Source organism: Aedes albopictus, chromosome 3 (assembly GCF_035046485.1).
Source record: "Aedes albopictus strain Foshan chromosome 3, AalbF5, whole genome shotgun sequence".
In the NCBI taxonomy this organism is placed as follows: Eukaryota; Metazoa; Arthropoda; class Insecta; order Diptera; family Culicidae; genus Aedes; species Aedes albopictus.
Genome location: NC_085138.1, coordinates 195,498,504 through 195,510,225, shown reverse-complemented (window position 1 = coordinate 195,510,225; position 11,722 = coordinate 195,498,504). Strand labels below are relative to the sequence as shown.

The following is an 11,722-nucleotide window of genomic DNA, read 5'->3' as shown; positions in this document are numbered from 1 at the left end:
GGTACACTCTAAATTCACGGAAAAACACACTAAAATCGTATTGCTTAACCATGTCTCCGCGAGTCCATGGAATCTATAGTGTCTATAAGTGTAACCCTTTCAGAGCAACATTAACGGCGGCTACTATTCGAGCAACCCGCGCAGCGCTACCATTTTGACTTAGCCACCCTTTTCCACACCGGTAGCAATCAAATTAGTCACCCTGATTCGTATCGGGAGGGCTGTCATATTCCCATAGAATTTTTAGCAGCGCAACTGTCCCGCTACTATATTTGGTCACCCACCCATAGCGCTACTATTTTGCGAGCGCATCCAGCAGCGACCGGTAAAGTTTGCTGCAATGATGGAGGGCTGCCAAACGGGGTATAGAAGCGCACCGAGAGCACCCAGTGAGTGTCCCATCCGCTTGACACTAGAAGACGTAGAGCACAGACAGCACGACCGACGGTACTGGAGAGCTGCAGCTGCAAAGCGAGTGAGATTAAGTTGGCCTTGTTACTCACTGCTACCGAATTTTACAGCTGTTGAAAGGATGCCACGCTTAAGGAACTTTCGAAGAATTCTCAGTTCGATAAAACTCGTTCATCTTCAGTACTTGTCAATACAAATTCAGGGATTATTTAATTAGTTCTCTTTTAAAAATACAAGGTTTTTAGTCGATAGTTAAATAAAAAGTTAATCAAAATACCAATATGTAACAGTTAATATACGGTCATATGAACTCGACGAATACGAACTAACAAAACTTACAGAAGCATAACGAGATCCTTACAGACAGCTGATTGACCCACAGATAACAGTTTACCTTCGCGTTCGCAGCGGTCGTCTGCGACTGCTACTTGTTTCTACTGGTTCCTCGTTTTCGCGCGTTTGCTTAACCGCAGAAGCTTCGTCCTCCTCCGTATCCGCTACGTCCACAACCTTCTTTCGAGATGCTGCAGCAGGCCGTTTAGTTGCTGCCACCTTTCGACTTCTCGATGGTTTTACTTCCACATCTTCCGATTTATCGTTTGTTTCGGTCGTTGCTTTTGTTGCGAGTGTCCTCGTAGCTTCTTCGGTCTTCTTGGTTGGTTTGGCATTTCGACGATTGCGAGTAGGTTCTACGTTTTCCTTACTAGCATCTTCGGTGTCTTCCAACTTGGATGCACTATCCGGTCGAGTTTCTTGGTATTTGGCTGGAACTTTTCGGCTTCTCGACGGCTTAGCTTGAACTGTTTCCGATTCATCGTTGGTTTCGCTTGCTTCGGTTGTTGTTGTTGTAGTAGGTTCTTCGACCTGTTTAACCGATTTGGCACCACGCCGGTTTCGTGTAGGTTCCACGATATCTTTGCTGACTTCTTCAGTGACTTCTGCTTGTACATCGCGGTATTTGGTGGGGACTTTTCGGGCTCGCTTTGGTGCTACTTCCTGGTGTTCGTCCGATTCGGACTGCTCAACTACTTTACCGCGTACTCGCTTAGTAGGAGGGTTCTTGCGAGCCTTGGATGGTGCGATATCAGCGGCATCGTTGACTTCTGTTGGATCCTCTTCGGCGATCACGTTTGATGTATGTTTCTCGCTTTGGGGCTGGTCATGCGAAACATCAACGGACTTCATTTTCGGGGCATTACGAGTGCGAGATGTTTTCGCCTTTAATGCTGTTTGAGCAGTTTGACTGTCCTCCGTTCTGCTCTGAGATCCAGCGCGAAGGTTTCGAGGTGAACTTCTATTCGGCGTGGTGGTGACCTCAGCTTCTATCAATGCAGCGACGGCTGGGTTAAGCTTTCGCGTGCGTCCTCCTCGTGTTGTTTTAGGTTTCTCTTCCTCGATTCGCATTAGTGGCGTCGATGTATGTGAAGATGGCAGCATTGTCTTCACCATACGAGATTCATTAAGCGATTCTTCAATGGTGTGGTGAAGCTCTGGGTGAGATTCTTCCGCTACAGGTTTTTGACGCCCTCTTCTAACAGATTTCTTTGAAGCAGATTCATCTGGTTCTGCAGTGATAATCATCGCAGGGGGTGGCATAGCTGCAACCTCATCCTCTTCCACCATCGGCTGTTCTTCTTTTGGTGTTTTAGCTTTCGATGCCGGTTTTCGCGTGTTGCGACTTCGCTTCATTGGTGCTGGTTGTGGTTCATCTTGACTGGTGGAATCTGCAACAGCTTGTTCAACAACTGGTGCTTCCACAATGTGTAAGGCCTTTGCAGAAATATCAGTAGATTCTGCAGATACTTGGATCTCCATCTTGGGAATGGAATCATCAACCTTTTCCGTCGTAGTTGCAGCAACTCGCCGTTGGCGACTCTTGACTGTTCGAGGTGCAGGTTTCGCTTTTTCCGTTTCTGTTGACTCGGAAGCTTCCTCAGCAGCTTTAACGACGGCTTCCTCTCCTTTGGTAGAATCCGGAGGCACGTCAATTACCTTTGACTTGGCAGATCTAGACGTTGTCTTCTTTGCCCCACGTTTACCTCTGCCGGAGACGGTTTCAGCGTCCTTTTCTTCTTGGTGTTCAGTCTCCCCATTTGATGACTGCGCTTCAGCATTGATGGACTCTGGTGGTGTAATATCCTTTGCCACTTTCGATGGTGCGCGCCTGGATCGTTTGGCTGCAGGCTTTTCGTTCACATCAGTGGTATCCTCAGCTGGATGAGAAGACTCTTGGTTCGCGTGCAGCTCGGTTCGTTTAGATTCTTCAGCAATTGCAGTCGTTTCATGTTGGGAAGTTTCCTGTTTCTCTTCCGCATACATTTTCGTAGAATTGGTTTTCGACGATGCTTTGTTGGGCTCTGGTTTAGTCTTTCTAGCAGGTCTACGAGAACGTTTTGCTGCAAGTTCTTCGGTTTGTACGCCTACGACGCCTTCTTCCTTAGCATCCACTGCTCCCTCATCACTTAGCATATTCAACTTATCAGCTTTAGCATCGGAAGCATCAACCGTGATGGTCTCAAGCTGACTAGGTTGCTGTTCCTCATTTGCCTTAACAGTATCATCTTCACTTCCTTCGAGTTGTACTGCTTGATCATTTGAAGTAGCTTCCTTTTCACTTTCCTCGACTTCAGGTACTATTTCAGCTTTCTTGGACCTAGACCTTGACGACGGTTTCTTAGGCTCTGCTTTGGACTTCGCTGTTGGTCGCCGTGTTCGCTTAGGTTTGGACTCTTCGACTTTCTTGTTCTCTTCAGAAATACTGCTTGCAGAATCAGCAACATTTGCTTGTGTTTCTGGAACATTAACGTCGGATTCTTCAATAACACCGCCTTCTTTAACGTCCGGCTCCGTACTTCCAGGCTGTTCAGCATGATCCTTTTCAAACGTCTCTTCAGTGTTCACACTAGATGCTGTTTCCGTCTCAACTATTTGTTCAGAAGACTGGCTTTCGTGTTTCTTCGCTTCACGCTTGGAACGTTTCGTTGTTTTGACATCGATTTCCTTTGTGGCGGATGCATCTGCTTCGTTTATGATCTTTTCCGCGTTGTCCACCTTATTCGCACCACGACGGGAGCGCTTCATGGTCTCATTTGTTTTGGTATTCTCGTTAGTTTCTTCAGCATAATTGACCCTCTTGGTACCCCGTCGAGAACGTTTTGATGTGTCTGTTTCCTCTTCGAGTTTGTTTGATTCGTCATCTTTTTGCTCATACTTGTTATCACGTCTTGCGGGCTTGATCGAGTGCTGCTCAACGATAACTTGAACTGCCTTCTGATGCTTGCCTCCGCGTCCTCGTGACACCTTCTGAATAATGTCGCCAACAATTGCAGGTGAGTTGATCTCCTTAATCTGGATGTTCTCATTGAACATCACTTTTCTGCGACCAGCGGACAAGTCTTCGGTATTGATAGCGGAATCTTCATTAATCGTAGGCAGAGTTTCGGCAACAATCACCGGGGATGGTTCTTCAACAATTTTCGGTGGTTTCGGTTTGACATACTTCAGCTCTGGAGAGGCTCCAGCCAGCGCTTCCTCCGACAAAGTTTTGATATTCCTTCGTGAAGCTCTGGATGGTAATATTTTCCGAACAGGTTCCACCACTTCCACGCTTTCGTATTCGCTGTTGCTGTCCGATTCTGAATCCGTCAATTCTTCCGTCGGTTTGGTCAATTTCTTGCCAAGACGATTTCGCTTCTCTTCACTGGTCTCCTCCTTGGTAAGAGTGCTAGGGTCCATGATATGCAGATACTCGTTGCTTGTTACAGGGCGCACAACGGTTGACTTGATCCTTTCAGGTGTTTTGTCGTCCGGGTCGTTCTTGGTGTACAGCTTACGGCGCAGTCTTTGTTGCGTTGGAGTTCCTATTTCCGTACTAACCGTTACGCTGACATTGACCAGTTTCGCCGGAGTTGCAGCCGGAGTTGGCAGAACACTTTTCGGGAGACTATCACGGGTTTGTTCAAGGATGTCAGGCTGGTTAGCTTTTTCTACGGCAGGTGTTTCTTCTAGTTTATCTCCAGTATCTTTGGGTGATTTATCTTCAACAGCTGTGAGATTAGAAGTATCTAGCATCTGTATGATTCCTGCCACATTTACAGTATCTGACGAGGATTGATCATCGGTAGGAGGAGAAAACAGATCGCTGCTTCGGCTCGTTTGAATGGTTGAGCCGGATGATACTACTGGCACTGAATCCAATTTGTTCTTAAGGTTGAGATTAACGGCGTTGGTGTTCTGCAGTTGCTCATCTCGTCCCAATCCCTCTAAATTGACGGATTTGTCAAAAACATTTGGCGTGGTGGAAGATACTTCAGCTGCCTTCGAGGATCTGTTTTGACGTTTCTGGGCAGAAGGTGGATTGGGAGTTTGGAATAGCTGCTGCACATTGCTCAAATTGGCGGAAACATCCTGTGGCGTTTTGAGAGGTGCCTTTGTTGTAGAAGTGTTGTGTGGGGTTTGCAACAGTTGATCAACTCCTTCCAGTAGAGCGATGCTATTGAACGTTGTTCCTTTAACAACAGGACTCTGTAGCATCTTTTCGATACCTTCCAGATGACTGGAATTGTTCAATCCAGATTTCAGGACTGAAGTTCTTAAGCTCTTTCGCATACTTGTTTGCTCGATCGGAGACTTCGACCCGGAAACAATCGGGGAACGCATTTTGTCGCTAGTGGAAGCAATTGCAACAGGTGTACTTAGTAATTGGTCAATTCCTTCCAAGTCCATGGTGCTATCGGGAATTGAATCGTTCCTGGTTGATTTTACAATCGGAGTAGACGCTACTGGTGTTCCCAGGAGCTGTTGAAGCCCGTCGTAGTTGATGCTCTCGTCGAGGTTGATCTTGGTTACATTCGATCTCATGTTTCTGCGCGATCCCGTTAAAGCTACAGGAGTTTTGAACATTTGCTGAACTCCGTCAAAGTTTGCGTCGCCGCTGGGTGTTTTGGGAACTGTCGTAATTCTCTTCACCGTAGATGTTGCTTGCGGTGTTACCATAAGCTGCTGAACTCCTGTTAAATTCAGATCATTGTCCAAGGCTGAACTCCGCAAAGATTTTTTCGCTGCTGCCGGAGTAGTCAATAGCCGTTGGATACCCTCGAGGTGGGCGGAATCGTTTGGTGCGCCTTTAACGACTGGAGTATCTAACAACTGCTTGAGACCTTCCAGATCCACGGAACTGTTCAGCACAGGTGTCGTATGTGGTGTCGTAAGCAACTGCTGTATGCCATCCATGTCAACAGTTTCATTGCGATCCGATGTGTTCAATGCTGCCGGCGTATTCGATAGCTTTTCGGAAGTGAATGCCTCCGGTGTTGTCAGTAGCTGTTGAACTCCTGTCAAATTGGAACTGTTGCTCACTGTTGAGTTCAACTCGGTAGCTACAGCCGATCGACGCAACGATTTTGTATTATCCGGGGTTTTCAGAAGTTGGTAAACACCTTCTAATGAAGTTGAATCGTTTGGAGATGCTAATGCGTGTGGCGTAATCGCAATGGTTGAGGATCGCAAGGTTTTACGACCTGTCAGCGGTGCCCCAGGGGTTTTGAACAGTTGTTGAACACCATCCAAGTTAACAGCACCTGGCGTTTTGGGCACAGCAGGGCTTTTCTTTGAAGACACTGGTGGTGACGATACTGGAGTTGCCATCAACTGCTGAACGCCTGTCAAATTGGGACTACCGGTCAAAGAACCTCTTGGAGATTTTCTGACAGTGATCGGCGTTTTCAGTAATTGGTGAACTCCTTCCAAGTCGAAGCTCTCTGATGCGGTTGAGTTTTTCGTCGAACGGTTCATGCTGGATGCCGGAGTATCTAGTTGTTTGACTGACAAAATCACTTCGTCAGCATTGGCTGTTGCCGTGTCTTCCATTTTCGCAGGTGTGATACAGTTTGACTCTGTCTCTGATGTTTCAAACAGCTCATTTGAAATGGAAGCCGTTAAGGTGTCTACCGTTTGATTCACGACTGAGAAATTGACGATTGAATCTAACATCTTCGAGGTAGTTGAACTGCGCATAGACATACCGGCGGTAGTAGCTGGAGTTTTCAATAGCTGTTCAACTCCATCCAAGTTGTACGAATCGTTCGGCAACATTTGCGCCGCCACCGGTGTCTGCAGCAGCTTTTGAACCCCTTCCAATTTCATAGCGCTATTCAATGGAGCGGTAGAATGCCTAGTATTACGGGTTTTGTGAGACATGGAGGCTTCATTAGCTTTCGGAGTTGCCAGTATTTGTGGTAGACCTTCCATGTCTAAGGTAGTGTCGATGTCTGTTTCATTCATAACGTTGGAATTTGAAACTGAGGAGCGCTTTTTGGAAACAGATGCCGCCGGAGTGTTCAGTAGCTGTTGAACTCCTTCTAGTTGCACAGTGGTATCCAGTGGAGCTGTTGAATTTCTCGTACTACGGGTCTTCTGGGACACGGAGGCCACGCTAGCGTTCGGGGTCGTCAGCATTTGCTGTATTCCTTCCATGTCTAAGGTAGAGTTACTGTCATCCATAGCAGGAGGCTTCTTGGAAACAGACGCCGACGGAGTATTTAACATCTGTTGAACTCCTTCAAAGTTGCACGAATTGTTCGGTAATACTCGCGCAACTACGGGTGTTTTCAGTAGCTGTTGAACTCCTTCCAGTTGCATAGTGTTATCCAATCCAGCTGTTGAACAACTTGTGCTACGAGTCTTCTGGGACACGGAGACCACGCTAGCGTTCGGAGTTGACAGCATTTGCTGCACTCCTTCCATGTCTAAGGTAGTGTCGTTGCCTGTGTTGTTCATAACAGCAGGGTCCTTGGAAAGAGACGCAGCAGGAGTCATTAACATTTGTTGAACACCATCCAAGTTGTACGAATCATTTGGCAATACCCGCGCAATAGGTGTTTTCAGTAACTGTTGAACTCCTTCCAGGTGCATAGTAGTATCCAATGGAGTAGTTGAACGTCTTGTAGTACGAGTTCTCTCCGACACGGAAACCGCACTTGCGTTTGGAGTTGCCAGCATCTGTTCTACCCCTTCTAAATCTAAGGTATCGTTGCTGCCGGTGTCATCCATAGCAGGTTTCTTGGAAACAGACGCAGCTGGACTTTTTAACATTTGTTGAACTCCTTCCAAGTTGTAAGAATCGTTAGGCAATACCCGCGCAACAATAGGAGTTTTCAGTAACTGTTGAACCCCTTCCAGGTGCATAGTGGTATCCAACGGAGTGGTTGAACGCCTCGTAGTACGAGTCCTCTCCGACAGGGAGACGATGCTTGCGGTTGGAGTTGCCAACATCTGCTCTACCCCTTCCATGTCAGAGGAAGCATCGCAATTTGTTTCATTCGTAGCGCTAGACTTCGACGCTGAGGGAAGTATTTTTGCAACAGATGTAGCCGGAGTTTTCAGTAGCTGCTGAACTCCGTCCAGATACATAGTGCTGTCCAAAGCGGCTGTTGAACTCCTCGTATTACGACTTCTAACGGACACTGAGGCGGCGTTTGCATTAGGAGTTTTCAACAGCTGTTGAACTCCTTCCAGGTTGATCGAACAGTTTGTCACTGCAGAAGGAGTCTTCAGCAGTTGTTGAACCCCTTCCAAGTCCGTAGTAGCGTTCGCAGTGTCGTCAACTGAGCTGCCGATACTTACTTCAGCGAGATGAAGCTTTGAACTCGCGTCCAAATTGCTGCTTTCATTATGTTCGGTGGATGCCGCCGACAATCGTAGCGCTTTTCTAGTTTCGGGAGCGACTACCGAGGTCTGCAACAAAGACGACTTCTCTGCAGACGGGGACTTCAACAGTTGTCCAACGCCTTCTAAATCGACAGTGTCGTTCGAACCCCCAACTGCGGTAGAAGAACGCAACTTATTGCGAACCGTAGATGTTGCTGCTGGTGTTTCCAGTAGATGTTTGATTCCTTCCAAATTGTCCGTGCTGTTGGCTGCCGTGATCTCGAGCGATTGTTGTGATGGATCTTCCAGGTTCTCCATCGCGTGCTCCAAGGTGATGACTCGCTCGCAAAGATGCTTCAACAGATCCGGGCATAAATCGACGGAGGTAGTGGTTGCATCCTCCGAGGGTGAAATAGTTTTTCTTGGCGTCTCTTCCACCACAAATGGAGAAACAACCACGTTTGTCGGCGTAGTTTTGTCACTGACAGATGAACTGGAGCGTTCAGCAGACTGGGGGACTCCGTTGGTGTCGACCTCAGTCACAGAAGGAGAATCGACCGCACCAGAAGTGCTGCGTCTGGCAGATCTCCGACCAACTGTATTTTGACTTACCATTTGATCAGAAGCAGGCACGACAGTTGCAGGTGTTTTCTTCGGCGTAGCCAGCGACATGCGTGTATCGCGAACCGGTCGTGGAGTTTTGAAAACCACGTCCAACCCAGCCGGCGTAGCGGGAGACGTGCTGCTCGGAGTCAACTCTAAGCGCGAAGTATCGATGGCCTTTGCCGGTGTGACAGCTTCCGTGGTGGTGTCTACGATATCGTCCTGTTCAACCGCTTTTTCAGGGATGTGTTCCAGCAGTTGCGATGTTTTTAGCATGGATTTTCTAACAGACGATGGTGTTTTGATACCGATCGCTTGTTTGGACATCACCGAAGCAGGAGTAGATACAGGCGTATCGGGTTTTGAAGGCCTTCCTCGTGTGCGTGGCGTATGCTTTATCTATAACAGCAGAAAATTAGAATTGAAGAAGCGAGCAACTCAAAAATTATCTTACCGGTGTTACATCCGCTGCAGTTTCGTGAAGTGTGCCGTCGTTTGAGGACGGGTCAGGCAAAATGCCACTACTCTCTTCCACGTGGATGTCATCTGAGACATTCGTGCCATCAAGTGAAACGTTCTGAATCAATTGGTTCGGCGAATGTTCGGTGGTTGCCTTTTCGGCTGGTAAGCTTGCAGAATCATGGACAACCATACTCTTTTCGACTACACTATCGCCTGCCTGCTTTCTCATTGAAGCTGGCCTTTGTGCAGCAGAATCTCTTCGCCTAGACCGTGGAGTCTGTTTAACCTGTTGAATAAAACGTTCAAAATTAGGTCAGTTATTTTAAAATAGCAACAAACAATGATGCTTGCGAAATAAGCAGAATATACAGGGGGTGGCCAAAATGTTTGGGATAGGCAAATTTTTTTCTCCCACAAAAAAATTCAACATGCCGTAACTTTTCGTAGAGTGCATCAAAAAATCTCAAATTTTGACTGTTTATCACCTTGTTATATATGCATCATTGGTACAAATTTGGGCTCGATTGAATGATTTTTCGCGAAGTTAGAACCGTTCAAGTAAAACACTATTTTTTAGCCAACTCATTTTTTCATTTTCATTTTGCAGCATTTGGTGGGGCAATGAGAGCGCAAGTCAGTCCAAAGCCGATGATAAGGAGGGGTGTTACGCCGGGATAGAAAGGGTGCGATAGGTGAACGTGACCTTCATAATGTGCGATGACAAGCAGTCTGTCAATGACTGCCTAAACCGAGAGCGCAGACATGTTAGATGTGTATAACTAAAATTATTGAAGTGAATTGAATACGAGAGAATTTGTTGCCTAGATATTCTAACTTATTAGGCTGAAAATAGAAGGTAGTACGTTAGTTCTTAGTATATATTCACATTTAATTAAATATTTACTGCAGGCGTATAATTGTTGCTGGGAAAGCGACGCTAAAATCCTCGGTTAACGATAGCGAACGAGTTGATATTTACCGTAAGTAATTGTATACCATTGAGGTTGCCAGTGCTAACAGCGTAGTGTCGTTTTATAGGGTATATATTGTAGGGAGATTGGATTGTTCGGAGGCTGGATTGTGTAATTGGAAGACTAAGTTTGTAAGTTATGAAAATGAATTATGTATTATGCCGCAATTTGAATTCAATATATTTTTAGTTTTGAGTGTGTCGACCAACAATACTCCAAGAACAGGTTTTCGATATGCTGCCCCGAACTCCTCCCAACAAGGGGTAATGGCTGAATAGTCTTTGCTGACCACATAAACGCCATGGGATAGGAAAAGGGTATTTTGGTGTGGGATTAGGGTGTTGGTGCAGACTTGACGATATCAATGCTATTCAGATGCAAAATAATTTTAAGGCTCAATAGTGAATCGCATACCTTCCAAAACCAAAAAACAATAATCCACAAAATACCAAGCAAGTCATAGAAAGAAAAAGCGCCCGATTGTTTATTTTGTCAATTATAACAAACGGAAACTTTTACCCTCTCCGACTCGCCAGTCACCCCGGAAAAAATGTCCCTTCAGTTCTGGAAAATATATTATCCCCAATTAAGCCTTTAATCGAATTGTCCGCGTGGTCTTGTAGTACCCCTGCTAGGTAAGAATCAGTCATTGCCATACATATTAAATGCTAGACATGACCCCATGGATAGCATTTGCATATGTAAAAGCTTTGCTGATGTGACTTTCCTATTAGGCAATTCTCTCATCTCATGTTTGTCTTCAAAACCTTATCAAGCTTAGAAAATTGAAGTTGATAAACAATACATTACAAGGTTCGAATTCCCATAGAATGAGATCATTCATTCGCACTACAACACCATAGGAGATAATACCACATTGGCTGATTACAGTACAAATGTGAAAAATCTCCCTTTTCCCCCTATCCGCAACCCGGGGACGCGCCCTGTTGGATTTCGAAAGCCTCGGAGAATATTACAAACCTTCAATGGCATTCCCATAAACTAACCCACATTGCCCATTCAGGGGTCTGACTGGGCCTATTACCCTCCCTCAGTTTGTAATATTCTCTCCAACTTGGAATTATATTTTCCCAGCACATAAATGACTTCGACAAATGTTCGATATACTATGCAGCGTCATGATCAGTATAACTATATCAGATGACTTGGAGATCTGATTCTTACAGAATTGTTTGCCATTGATTATACATTCAGCTATTCTAATCATTACTGCAAAGGCCATCGACCACATGCCTGAAATCAAAGCTTCCTGGAAGATATAATTCAAGCCCAGGGATTTTTTAGCCAACTCATTTTTGAGCAGTTATATCTCGGAAACCAGTGAACCGAATTGAATGAATTTTTTAACGTTTATCAACAATATATTGATGCTTAATACAACGTTATAAAATATAATATTTTCTTACGGCGAATTAAGTTATACCGGGTTGAAATTTTTACCCATATAAAGGAAAATAAGTCAAATTTACAATACCATACAAAAATTACTTAATGTGTTCTTCCTTTAATCTAAATAGGCTCTAATATATCTGATTACAGATAACTAGAGAACAGAAGTGGAAAATCTTTGGACACCAACACTAAAATTTATTGACATTGACGTAAAA

The 11,722-nt window shown here is 45.4% G+C and overlaps 1 protein-coding gene across 1 annotated transcript in view; it reads right to left on the bottom strand.

Moving 5' to 3' along the window:
* Positions 1 to 587: 587 nt before the first annotated feature.
* The window catches only part of LOC109427215 (mucin-16), a 30,019-nt gene continuing 18,884 nt past the window's right edge, over positions 588 to 11,722 (bottom strand). The window contains exons 11-12 of the mRNA XM_029863078.2: positions 9,116 to 9,409; positions 588 to 9,060 (exon numbers count right to left, since the gene is read on the bottom strand). Coding sequence (XP_029718938.1) covers positions 802 to 9,060; positions 9,116 to 9,409 — 8,553 coding nt within the window. The 3' untranslated portion in view covers positions 588 to 801. The remainder of the gene's footprint in view (positions 9,061 to 9,115; positions 9,410 to 11,722) is intronic.